Source organism: Phyllopteryx taeniolatus, chromosome 8 (assembly GCF_024500385.1).
Source record: "Phyllopteryx taeniolatus isolate TA_2022b chromosome 8, UOR_Ptae_1.2, whole genome shotgun sequence".
NCBI lineage: Eukaryota > Metazoa > Chordata > Actinopteri > Syngnathiformes > Syngnathidae > Phyllopteryx > Phyllopteryx taeniolatus.
In genome coordinates, this window is record NC_084509.1 from 12,406,814 (window position 1) to 12,420,202 (window position 13,389).

A 13,389-nucleotide genomic window follows, 5' to 3' on the forward strand; every position below is an offset into this window, starting at 1 on the left:
GCTCGCTACTTGAACTCACAAAGAAAGGTGGAAATACACAAAAATGTTGTGCTCATGTAGTTTTCTTTGTTTAAAGATCTTAGTGCTTCACTTGTTGTTGATATGAAGCTGGAGCGGTCTGCACATCCGACTGACCACACTGTGTTTCAGTGCATAAAAGGCGGTACACAGAAGTAGCTTCAAAGATGAGGTTTTACTCCTGCAGTGTGATGAAATAAAAAAAGGGCAATCACATCGCCGTAACATGCCTCTCACAGGCAGGCAGAAAGCAAACTGAGACGGGAGCAACCACGACATCCTGTATCTACCATACTTGGAAATAAAAGCTCAAACCCATGAAAATACAGGAAACAAACAAAACAAAGTAACACATGCGTCCAATATTAACCCTAGTGAAATATAAAAAGAAAATAAACCAAGACCAAGGATTTTGGCCAAATTAATGAATAAATAAAACAATTACAATAATTATCAAATTTAGTTTGCCTATCTGCTACCAATATATGTGGTTGTAAAAGTAAATTATTTTGTATGCACTAATTCAAGGGTCAGAGCTTTAAGAGCCATTTTTTATTTCAGACCACCTCATTTGTCTAGTTTTAACCTGACACTAAGCGATATAATTGATTTACCTAACACTCAACGTATACCGAACCAAAGACCATGAGCACAAAAACATATTAACCGAATCGTGAATTTTGTGAACCTCTCCACCCCCAATAAGCAGTGCAATAATCCCTTGTCTATCTGTTATGCTCCAGCTCACCACGAAATCTGCAGAATTGCAACCATATATTTATTTTAATGTTTATTTAGAAATATTTTAAACTTTTATGCATAACCCCAATATGCATGTGAGGTGTAGCTATTATTTTTGTCCACTTGGTGTCCTCACGTTCTACAGGACTGTATCTGTGACTGAATGCATGTAAATTTTGGAGTCATCTTGTAAATTTTGGAGTCAGCAAATAAGAGTAAAGAGTTGGCTTGCTGTTAACTGGCTAAACCGTTAGTCACTTTGTGTTGACTGCCTGGTGTCAGTTATGGCAAACGTTCAATAAATAACTGTATAATGTTACAGTGGCTTACAATAATAATATTAAATGTACTATGCTACTGTATTTTAACGTTGGCCATGATGGTGGTTCTGAAGTATTTTTTTTAGGTGGTACTTGGGGGGGGGGGGGGGGTTAAAGTTTGAGAACCACTAATATCAATGAACAGTCCAAAAATGTTTTATCAGCTTTCGCATACAAAAATTGAGGTATAAAATCCCCTAATTATATTCCAAGGGTGTGTACTCCCCTTACCAAGGACACTCGAGACCCTGACAGCATACCAATGAAACAATGACCTAAAACCTAAGCATGAATCATCGCGTTCCGGAAGCGTGGTTTGTTTATTGGTATGAGAATGTGCCTGCTACTGCTGAGGTGTGTCTAAATAAAACCTGCAGCACTTTTTATTGTGCATACTATATGTAAGAAACATTTGTATAAAAAGGGTCAAATAACTACCATACAGTCAGAGTCTCAAGTAATCTTTACTATATACACATTTCAGAGGATTAACTGGATGGCAAGAGATGGCGTCTACATCTTCACACTACCGGCACACTGGTTATGAATTAGATGAGATTAGGCTAACAACGCTTAAGGATATTCCCCCACAGTGTGTGTGTGTGTGTGTGTTTAAGTCAGTAAGTTTGCGTGTGTACTAACCATTAGCCCATATTGCTGTTACTATGTTTACTGTTTTTCAGTCTTCACTCTTTCAGTCTTTTTCAGGATCTATGGTAAACTAGAGAGTCCATTCTCTAATCTGTTAATTACTTGATTAGGGTGTGTGTCAGCAGTTGGACCATTGTGTTTATCATGCTGAGTTTTCACTTACTGACAGTGCTTGCTTATAGACAGCTGCTTTGCGACAGGGATGCTCGCTCACACAATCACTGACCCCTATACCCACCCTTCCCCCGGCTAAAGAAACCTATTAAGCATGATGTGCTAGGTTAAGTGAGCCCCATTGATCAGTTTTTATTGGAAGTGTATTTGTCAGACACTGATGGTCCTCCCCTTCGGGATATACTACCCCCCTCTCTCGATTGTATGCCCTACTTGTATTCTGTTCTTTGAACCCCCACCTTTATTTTCTAAACATGCTGCACAGTCTCCTTAGCTCCTGTCACAATACTTAAGGATGATCGCTCAATATTTGTATTCATATTTAAAAGTCTACTATTATGTGATGTTTTGTGTGCAAGGCAGTCTTGTGTTTATGGCGCACATACAGTGACTGCCTCGGGCACCATTGCTCAGACTCGTTACGAAAAAGGTCTTATTGTTGTGTGTGAAAAACAGCATTGTCTGAATGAGCACTTCCTCATAGTCTTAGTTTTTGTTGTTGACGTCATCTATTCATGTTTAAGTGCTTTTTACACTCCATGAACACACCTACTTATTATATGATCTTCAATATTTATGTATAGACCTGGATTAGTGTAATCTTAAACTATCCATCCATCCATTTTCTGTACCGCTTATCCTCATTAGGGTCGCGTGCCGGAGCCTATCCCAGCTATATTCGGGCAAGAGGCGGGATACACCCTGAACTGGTTGCCAGCCAATCGCAGGGCACATATAAACAAACAACCATTCAGAATCATCTTTATTTGCCAAGTATGTCCAAAACACACAAGGAATTTGTCTCCGGTAGTTGGAGCCGCTCTAGTACGACAACAGTCAGTCAATTTACAGAACACTTTGGAGACATAAAGACATTGCCAAAAAAAAAACAGTCACTGAGCAGTAAAGGGTTGCTAGTTATCTGGTAATGCCGGTACATTTTTGAAATTTTTTTTTTTTACAATTGTGCAAAAAGATGCTAGTCCTCTAGCACTTAGAGCAGTTTGAATTACTAATATTGCAATAGTCCGGTGCAATGACCATTGTGCAAAGGGCGCTGGGACTTCAAGGAGTGTATGCGGTTTAAAGTGACAAGTAGTGCGATAATCTGGGACAATGTTGGTTGTGCAAATGTTACAGATACTCCTCAATCAGTGTGCAAATGGAGCAGATGCTACTCTGGCATGAGTGGCCAGTATATGCAAATAGTGCAGCATGGTGAGACAACTACAGTGAGTGCACGAGTAATACATAATTGGCCCCACAGAAATGTGACAACGAACTCAAGTCAAAAAATTGCCAGCATGTTGTAATGGAATTGTAGGTTAGGTGTTTAAGAAGTTGATCGCAAGAGGGAAGAAGCTGTTGGAATGTCTACTAGTTCTAGTTTGCATTGATCGGTAGCGCCTACCTGAGGGAAGGAGCTGGAAGAGCTGGCGGGTCCAACGGTTGACACAAGGCAGTTGGACAGCGTGAGGGGCAGCTGTGGCGAAGGATGCCTCCTGAAGTCCACAATCATCTCTACAGTCTTGAGCGTGTTCAGCTCCAGGTTGTGTCGGCCGCACCACAGCTCCAGCCGCTCCGCTTCCTGTCGATATGCAGACTCGTCACCGTCCTTGATGAGGCCCATGACAGAGGTGTCGCACTCACATTCACACCTACGGGCAATTTAAAGTCTTCAATCAACCCACCACGCATGTCTTTGGGATGTGGGAGGAAACCGGAGTGCCCGGAGAAAACCCATGCAGGCACGGGGAGAACATACAAACTCCGCACAGGCGAGGCCGGGAATTGAACCGCGGTCCTCAGAACTGTGAGGCAGATGTGCTAACCAGTCGGTCACCGTGCCGCCCGATCTTAAACTAATCAAAGAAATTCAGTGTTTGTGCCAAAAAATGACTCTTACTGACTGATGTGGATTAGCTATAGATACTGCATTATTTTTTACTCCACAGTCTCCAGTCTGCTCTAGCAGGCCGTTTCTTTGCAGCCCAGTCTCCTCTCAGAAAAAAAATGAGTCTTCTTACGCAAGAAATACAGGAGATCCTTGTTCTCCTCCATTATTGTTTTATGTCAGCATATCTCGTTCCCCCTAGTGTTGTAAGGATTAATAGAATAACTTAAGTATATGACAAATAAAGGTTGGAGAAAAATCTCTACCTTGAATCTTTGCAGGATCATTTTTCCACATACACTAATGTTACTGCAGTCGCACGCACCACTCTGTGTAGAAATAAGTTGGCACGCTGGCGTCGAGCTAGGAGGAAAGACTGTGTAAAGTCAGAAAGTCCAGAGTTTGGGATCACTTCGCATGTAAGAAAGAAGATAAAAGTGCAATGTGTACCACAACCGCACATCTATGATCGCCAACACAAGGTAATGTATCAATGTTAGCAATTTAATATAGTCTGCCATCGCGAGTTATAACATATTTTAATGCACCCGCAAGTCATCAAGGATAAGCACTGCCGCGGGTACTTCCAATGGCTTTCTTGAACAAACAGTAAGAAAACAGACAAGCGCATGAGCTGCCGATGGCCACAACTCATGCCGAGTCACTCATGCAGACTGGCTTAAAGGGTTACCAAGTTAGCAGCCACCCAACTCTGCACTCCCATTCACTGATGCCTACGTCACTCAGCAGGCAGCCCACGTCCTACCTTTAACACATTCACTGCCATTGATGGCTTTAGAAGTAAAATATCCATGTTAATTGGGAAGGCTGGCAGTGAATGAGTTAAAAGCCATACACACTCAGTATAATGTGAGGATAGCGACCCCAAGTGGACAAAATAATAAATACACCTCGCATGCACGTTATTGTGAATGATAGTTTAAAATACACTTCGGTCTAACACTCAATTCTAAAAATATAAAATATTCGATAGCTGCAGCCCTATCTGGACTGTTATATCAGGTGAGATTGCAGGGTTCAAAACACATCCCTTTCAGTCTACTCCACCTAAAGCTAAATTGGCATGAATGTTTGATGCGCAGCCGCTAGGCTGCCTGCCAACACGGTATTGTCGTTTGTCATATAATCTCCTCCTGTCAATTCACCATCGCCGCCATCTGTTCTTCAAACCAGCTGCTAGATCTTGCCTGTCATTTAAACCGCTACATGTTTCATTTTTCCATTTCTATATGTAATTTGAATCTGAAATATATAGCAGTTTGTGACCTCACATGCTCAATCAGTAAGAAGGCATTTAATTACATTTGAACAAAACAGTCGCTCAGAGTAAACAATTAATTGATTCGAGAATGTTCAATGATGGCACTGATCTCATATCTGACCCGGTGTACGGTTGACTTTCCCAGCACATCCAGCAGTGGCAACTGGTGCCCATCACCCTTCCCACCCCCTCTCAGTCAGTTCACTCCTTTCCATCATTACTACCAACTGACTAGTCTACTAATCAACCATGCTCTGCATATGCTTGCAGTGCATGCAGCCTGAAGCATGTGAAGGCTCTGGGGGAGCAGCAGGAATAAGGGAGGTGCTTCCCTAATTACTATATGCCAGTAATTAAACCAAAGGAATGTGCTTTATCTTCTGAAGTTTGGGCCAAAACTCATTTCTCTTTTGTCTTGGTTGATTGCTTTTAAAATGTTACTGTGAGCATTTCAATAGACTCCCGTTACAACTGCATATTTCCGTACCTCCTAAGTATTGCATAACACCGTAAACAACTGTTATTAGGCTGCTTTAGCACGAAAAATTTTAAATTACTTTTTGTACATTTAAGTTGTACATTTAAATTTTGTTTTTTAATGTTGAGGTGACCAAACAAGGACTTCTTTCTACTTGTAATTACAACTTCCTATGACTGACAAATATTTTTCATCTTTTAACAATGGGTAGCAAGGTAAACCAACAGTTCACAATGCAATCAAAGATTTGTGATGATATTTTGATGTTGAAATCATCATTATTCATAGTTTAAACTCTAACATCCCGGGTATGAATTACATGCATCAATCATCCATTTTCTAAAGCACTATCCTCATTAGAGTCACGGGTGAGCTGGAGCCTATCCCAGCTGACTTTGGTCGAGAGGCAGGGTACACCCTGGACTGGTCGCCAACCGATCTCAGTGCACATCTAGTGCTGCCTGCCGCATCAGACTCAGCTCAGCAAAAATATATTTTATTGTCAATCACAAAGTATGGGTGAAATACATTCACAAAGTGAATGTGTTCTTATGAAGGGGGAGTACATGTTTACAGGCCAACTCTGGCGTCCAGTCGGTAAAAACATACAGTATCATTGTAAAACATGGTTTCAGTAGTTGTTTAACTACAGTTTAAGAGTACATGCAGGACAACACGATGAGTTTCCTTCTGTTCAAACTAATCATTGGACACCAAAGATATCAAAGCACAGCCTCACAGAGTTGTTCTTAGTTTATAGACTGGCTTGTTTATACCGCACATCTTATTAACTGAGCATGTGAAAATAACTGACTGGTAGACAGTCAGGTGCACTCCACTCTCATGAGCTGTCTGCTTCAGACCCCCGTGACAGAAGTCATTGGTAAAGATCAGCGCATGCCTGCCCCCATCGTTCCTCTCCGAGGCACATAATGAAGCCATTCTGCGGCGCCTGCAGCTGCGTCAAAATAATCTGGGATTGAGCCTGATACTGGATCACAGGACAGCTCTCTGGATGAGCAGAAAGCGTGATCAGAGTGGGAGCCTGTTGCCTTTGCTTTACCATAGGCAAAATCTTTCAGCTGTAAATAAATTTGGTCACAGTGTGTGGCGTCTGTGTGTTTATGAGGAAAGCTGTCATGGGACCAAGACTAACATCACTGTTGACTCATAAAGCATTGTTCATCAAAGAGAACATTAAACGTCTTTCATCTTCTTGATAAAAGAAAAAGCTCAATATTATATGAAATTGTTAGTCTGGAAGTCGACATCAGTGGAACATAGGATAACCAAGGCATTCGATTTGATAGACCTTCAGTTTGCTGTTAAATGACCGGAACGAAGCAGTTAAGTCGACCTTTTTTCCCCCCGGTTGAATTGGTTGGTTGCATTGGGAAAAATTGTGTAAAAGGGCCTGAATTCTGGAAAGGATTTTAAGATTTTGCATCAATGAACAGGTCATATCAGCGGAATTGAGGTTGCTCGCACCCGTGTGGCCCAACAGTTAATAGTTATGCTGAGATGTGAACTCTGCTGAGGACACACAAGTCTGAAAGTAGCTCGTCACTAAACCAATAAATACCAAGACACGCACCTCTCTCGCTTCAGTCTTAACACCTCCAGATTTTCACATACAGATGCTTAGTCATGACTACGTGCCGCTACTCTTTCTGGATGCTCTCAATGTGGATATGTAGCTCTGGTATCAGCCGAGCCGTGCAGTGGTTTCACTCTGCAGAGGAGCCGTGGGAGATCGTGCCTGTGGGGTATGCGAACGTTCATATGTGTCTGCATGTGCACTTCAGTGCACAGTGTGAAAGATAACATCCCGTGTCAGCTTCCAGAAGATTAGCCTCGATGGAAGAAATCCTCTGTCATATTGCTGCACCTTATTATCCTGTCTGACTTTTTCTATGCCCATCTCACATTGTTTTACTGTTATGACTTACTCTTTTTTAGAATTGGTGCTCAGTTTTCCACTGCAAAGAATTTAGGTCACAAAAGCTATGTCGTGTTGTGCTCTCAGAGTGAATGCTTGCTTATGTTCTACTTGGTTTTCTTTTCGCAGATCTTTATTGGACTTGAAATAACCTAAGAAGGAGAAAGAGGGCTGGTCCATCATGGATCAGTGAAGTGTGCCCCATAGAACAACAGTGATGTTTTTGGACGCTGGAGGCTGTACTGCAGACAGCACAGTGTGTGTGGGGCCCCTTCCTCTCCGTTTCTTGCATCCCTCCTGACATGGGATGCCAGCCCCCTGCCCACCTGGCCTCCATCTTGCCCTGAGCTTCCTTGGGGCACCATGAACAGCTACAGAGACAGGGGGGTGACCTGCACCTCCTCAGACATTCTGGACGGGGGTGGCGAAGGCGGGCTCCCTCAACACGTGCCGTTTCGTCACACCCCCAATGGGCACCCGGTCCATATGGATGCGACCATGCAGCCGCGCATCTCAGTGCCTAAAATGGGGGTCCGCGCTCGGATCGCAGAGTGGCCCCCGCGTCGGGCCCAGTCCAGAGAGTCGCTGCTTGAGAACGGTCAAATGAGCAGCCATCACAACGGCGACGACTCCTCCACGTCCATGTCGTCGTCGGTGCTATCGTCGGACGTCGGGTTGGTACGAGGCGGAGTGGCACGGTTGCCACGGCGGTGGTCCAAAGATGTGGAGTTCCGAGGCAGAACGTTTTCCACTGAGAGAGGTTCACCTTTGAGCCTTCGCGTCCTCCCCCCGTTGAGGCAGCGCTCCAATAGTGAGGTGACGCTGAGTGAACAGGATGAGAACGAGGTGAGACTGCTATCTTGTGCTCTGGTTATTCATGGCAAGAATTAGGGCTCAACTTAACTGTCTTTCTAGAGCACTTCAACAATGACCACAGCTCTAACAATGTGCTGTCGATAACACATAAAACATAATAGTTAAAATAATAAATAAAAATACAACAATAAAAAAATACACAAAATATTCTTACAACAGCTCCCTTTACATTGACATTTAACATACAGGAGGTCCAGAGTTTTATTCCTTCCTTTTTGAACAGTCCAAATGCTTTCTGAAGCTGTTAGTAGACGAGGAGCAAGATTGAAGTCTCCAACGACCAATATGAGAACGCCTGAATCATGGATGTCTCTGGCCGGGATGCTGAAATTGTAATCTTGCGATCACAGCGTGAATGGCGTCGCTCACGTTTGCTACAAGCCGAGTTAGAATGTAAACAAACAACTGCAGTTTTGTAACAGTCTGCTTTTGGCGAGTAACAGGAGGAGAAGGATTGGTTCAATTTTTCTTTTATATTTAGTCCTCTCTCTCGCTTCACTGAATTTCTTTTCGCGCCGGCTCTCGTCCCTCTCCACAGATTTGCTGCTGGATGCATTATTTGCCAATATGACCGTTGGTCGGCTCCACGTTTGGGCGAAGATCGTCGAAGTTGTATCATCGTAGACAAACAGCCAAAGTCTAATAACATCGATATTCTCTACTCAATAAAATACCACGGTCAAAAAGCTGCAGCACGACGCGAGGGTGGAATGTGTAAAGTAACGGCACTGTGCCAATCAAGGCGCACACATCAAGCGATGATTCGATGGTTTGTCTCTTTGTCCTGCAACTCACTGATGACCAATCCACGGTGTACCCCTAATCTCACTCAAAGCCAGCTAGGATAGCTCCCACTCTTTAACCCCAGTGAGGACAAGTGGTATAGAAAATTGATAGTGTAAAGTTGTATATTTTAACAGTTTGAACACATCTCTTTTGCACGCCAAGGTGGAGGTCCGTGGCGCAGGAGTGATGGGGACCTTGTTCAGAGAGTATGGCAGCACCTCCTCCATCGACATCCAGGGGATCCCCGAGCAGAGCTTTTTCGACATGCTCACCCAGTTCCACCAGGAGAGGCCCGACCAGCGCAGCTCAGCACCCACGCGTCTCAGAGAGCTGCTACATACGGCGGACTCCCAACCGACCAGCACTCCTTCGCCAGGTTCCACACTGAGTGGGGACGAGCGAAGGAAGGATGGAGGTGAGCGCGTGAGGAAGAAAAGCGGCGGCACGGAATCATCACTTGGGACCTCGTCGTTGTTCCGGAAACTTCGGAGCGCCAGTCGAGCGGAGCAGGACGGTGGTAAAGGAGAGACAAGTGAAGATGGAGGACGGGGTTCATCCGATGTTCCCTACAAAGCGTGGGTTTGCCCAAAGAGTTTTGTCCACTACGACGCACAGAGTATCCTTTTTGACCTCCACGAGGCCGCAGCTCAACGGGGCTATGTGACCCAGAGGAGGAACACGGCTACAGGGGCATCGGCCGCCTCCGTGTCTCTATCTGTGTCCAGGTCCTTGCCTCTTAGCGGGAATGAACACATATACGCCAGCATTGAGGATTTAACTGTGGGCCTAGACCCTAGCACAACCACTCCTTCTATGGTCGTGGACCCTACGGACGTTCCTCCCAGAGCCTACAGCTCAAGTCCGCTGCTCCTCACCTGCCCCCACTTCCTCAACGAGACGGGGGGCCACGGGGAACGGAACATCAGCTTCCTCAGCTCATCAGCGGAGCGAGGAGAAGGAGGAAGAGATGGAGTGATGGGTTGGTTGAGGAGATGTAACGCCAGCGTGTCCGTGGTGGAGACACCTATTGAACAGCAAGTCACGAGACTGGAAAGACTGAAAGAGTACAGCATAGAGCATGTTGATCTGGGGGCTAGGTACTACAGAGACTACTTCCATGGGAAAGGTAAGTCGCATAGAAATGCTTTCAGAGCGACTGTGATAATAAAACGTTCAGAATCATCATTAGACATACTTGTGAGATTTGACACTGTCTGCGGTTCTGTTCTGCCAGTGTGTCCACACTGACAGTCCCACCAGCTCATCGTGTGACAGTTAATATCCAGCAGGGCCTGAGCATTGCGATGTGAGCCAATCTGGCATCTTTCCTAGATTTTCTTTTTCATTACGTGTTAATCCACCACAAATTTAAAGCTGATGATACACCATTGCTTTTATCCGCACGATTACAGTGACAAGTTAACAGTGAAACTCCTTTTTGTCAGTGCAAGAAGTACAGGGATTACAATTTGAAATATGAATATCTGAGTAACTGTCCTATGCCATTGTTAACCTTTATTGAGCCAAGGCATATATTTTACAATTGAAAAATCACATGGTACACCACCAAACAAGACAAAAACACACAAAAATACAGAAATAATGATGATCTCGTCTTAATTTACTCATAAATGTAATTACTCTGTGTTAAATTCTGGCCTGTTAAGCTGAATACAAAGCTGTTACACTAGCATGAATTGGATAAATAATAATTACTGCGCAGTCGAGTCACATATGAGTGAACTCAACTCACTTCACAAAAAGCAGCAGTTTGGCAAATAGTCCATTTAGCCCATTGCGAACAAACAATGCAAAACGGCATAGACGGGCAAATAAATAACATTGGTGTGCCTGTGTTAGACTTTAAGCAATGAATATTTGAATACAAACGATGAAGCAACACATGTAGACAGACAATATAACAATACTCACAGGCATATGTTCTTTATCCTCTGTGAAGAACGCCTAATATTACTGCAGCTTACTGAGATGCGACTGTCTCCATGTATGTCTGTATTGCCCCTCGGTGGCTAAGGCGCGCATACCAGAAGGAGCAGCACAATATTCATTGACTTGAAGCAAAAAATGCCAAAAACCTTTAACATTTAGTTCTTTACATTTTGTTTAATGATGTCCTTACTGCATGTTTTTTGTCATGAACGCAACAGAGGATAGGACCCAAAAATGCACGACTCCAAAACAAATGGACAGTTTCAAAAAGAGACGTTTAATATACGGGCAGAGGTCGGTACACAGGCAGGCAATCCAACAAAGGGTTGTGTTCAACAATCGGAACACACACCCATGACAGTTTTTTTTTTTTACGGTTGGGTTTTTTGGGGAGGCAGGGATGGGTTAATGGCATTTCCATACATTTCAATGGACAAAGATGTTTTGAGATATGAGTGTTTCAAGTTACGAGCGTCGTCACGGAAGGAATTAAACTTGTATCTCAAGGCACCACTGTATAGACGACAATGTTCCACGGCACAGTGGTTGGGAATTACGCTCCAAGGCAAATGACATTCCAGTAAAGAGGCTTCATCTTGAAGCATAAAAGATATTCAAAGATATTCACACGACACACTGTTTCATTTTTGGTTTCCGCTTTGATTGTCCAAATCTGCTTTCCAGCTGGTGTACAGTATTTCTATTGAATTTCCTTGAAAATGTACGCTGCACACACGTTTGACTGTGTTTGAGCATATTCAAACTCACAAAATGCCTTTTCATTATTAGTGAATGTCATTCTTCACACCGAAAAAAGTAAAAGTAAAACAATCTAAGATTAAACATAAACTCGTGTTTAACAACATAAAGATTTTAGTTCATTTGATCGGGAATTGGCTATTTTATTGGACTGTGAAATGATGGCAAATTGTTTGAATCTCCCTGTAAGACTAAGTCCAGATATGAAGTAGGTGTGTACATGTGGACATTTCTCATTATCACCTCATAAGACTGTCTGCAGTTTCTGAAACGTCCCCATGGCAAATATCATCTGGCAGCATCCTAATTAGTGGCAGATGCTGTTGCGAGCACATATGTGCGAGTCAGCGTGCGTGTATATACGCATTTAGCAAGACAGTCCCCCAGAGGCCGCACAACCGCATAAAGGTTATCGTTCCAAAAATATGTTCCTCCTCTGACTCGGCTGTCCCCTGCGTTATGCCTACGCGCCCTGCGTGCATGTCACGAATGCCTGTCAACAATCTGACATTTTCACCACAAGACATGGCATGGAAGCAAAGCAGACTTGACTCGCATGGAATGAGTTCTTCATCCTAGTTGTCTGCTAGTCAGTTGTTGTGGAGGAACACTTGTCAAGCAAGATTCCTACCCGACCCTCTGGTTGCTCTTTCAAGTCCCACTCCGCCTGCGGTGTCGGCATTAGCGGGGCTTAGCTTGGAAGCTTCAGAGTAGGATGCTCAGGATGCCCTGTGAAGTGTGTGGATAACTCAGAACAAGTCACAAAATGTTAATGGGTGTCCTGTGGCAGCACGTTATCCTTTTCCTAGATTTATAACGCTAGTAGGGACGTCTTTATTCCTTAATAGTTGTAGTCCAGCTTGTATTAATTGCGTGAAATCTGTCAGAAAATGTGGTACAATTCTCATCTTAATATTTCGATGTTATTTTCAGTGGTGTCTTGAGATACAAGTTTAATTTGTTTCGTGATCACGCCCATAACTAAAAACACTTTTACGCCATCGCCATTGAAATACATGGAAATGCCTTTAATCTGTTTCAACCCCCACTCCCCCCCCAAAAAAATGTAATTTATTTCAATAAGGAAAATAGCACTCAATAATATTGTACTTTATAAAAACTAGTGCTCTGACTCACCCCCTAAAGCCCCATTCACTATTTGTATTCCGAAATAATGGTCAAACAAATGAAAATTCCAATGTGTTTATTTGAAAACTATCTATTGAACTGTAAGAGAGTATGCGTACGTTTTCACTGACACGTTTTAGCTGTCGCGTCACCGTACAGAAAAGTTTTTCTTTTTCGTTTACAATGACTTACTTTGACTAGGATCCCTCACTGTACCTTGGCCACAGGTAGAATACAGTGTCTGTTTTGCGCTTGTCGGTGCCATAAATCCTCATGGACCGGACCAAACTTCTCCCTTTGCAGCTAGCCTGCCGGCTACCTAGCTGCTCTCGTCATCTTTCATGCTGTGTTTGATCAACTTTCTTCCATTCAATCTGCCACCATCGCCTCTTT

The 13,389-nt window shown here is 43.5% G+C and overlaps 1 protein-coding gene across 18 annotated transcripts in view; it reads left to right on the plus strand.

Moving 5' to 3' along the window:
- Window positions 1-13,389, plus strand: part of sipa1l3 (signal-induced proliferation-associated 1 like 3) — a 112,598-nt gene that overhangs the window by 48,959 nt on the left and 50,250 nt on the right. For all 18 annotated transcript variants that reach the window (XR_009789922.1, XR_009789923.1, XR_009789924.1 and 15 more), the window contains 2 exons: window positions 7,627-8,343; window positions 9,322-10,285. Coding sequence is in view for 15 of the 18 variants with exons in the window: in XM_061783237.1 (XP_061639221.1) it covers window positions 7,861-8,343; window positions 9,322-10,285 (1,447 nt within the window). In the remaining 3 variants the exon portion in view is untranslated. The remainder of the gene's footprint in view (window positions 1-7,626; window positions 8,344-9,321; window positions 10,286-13,389) is intronic.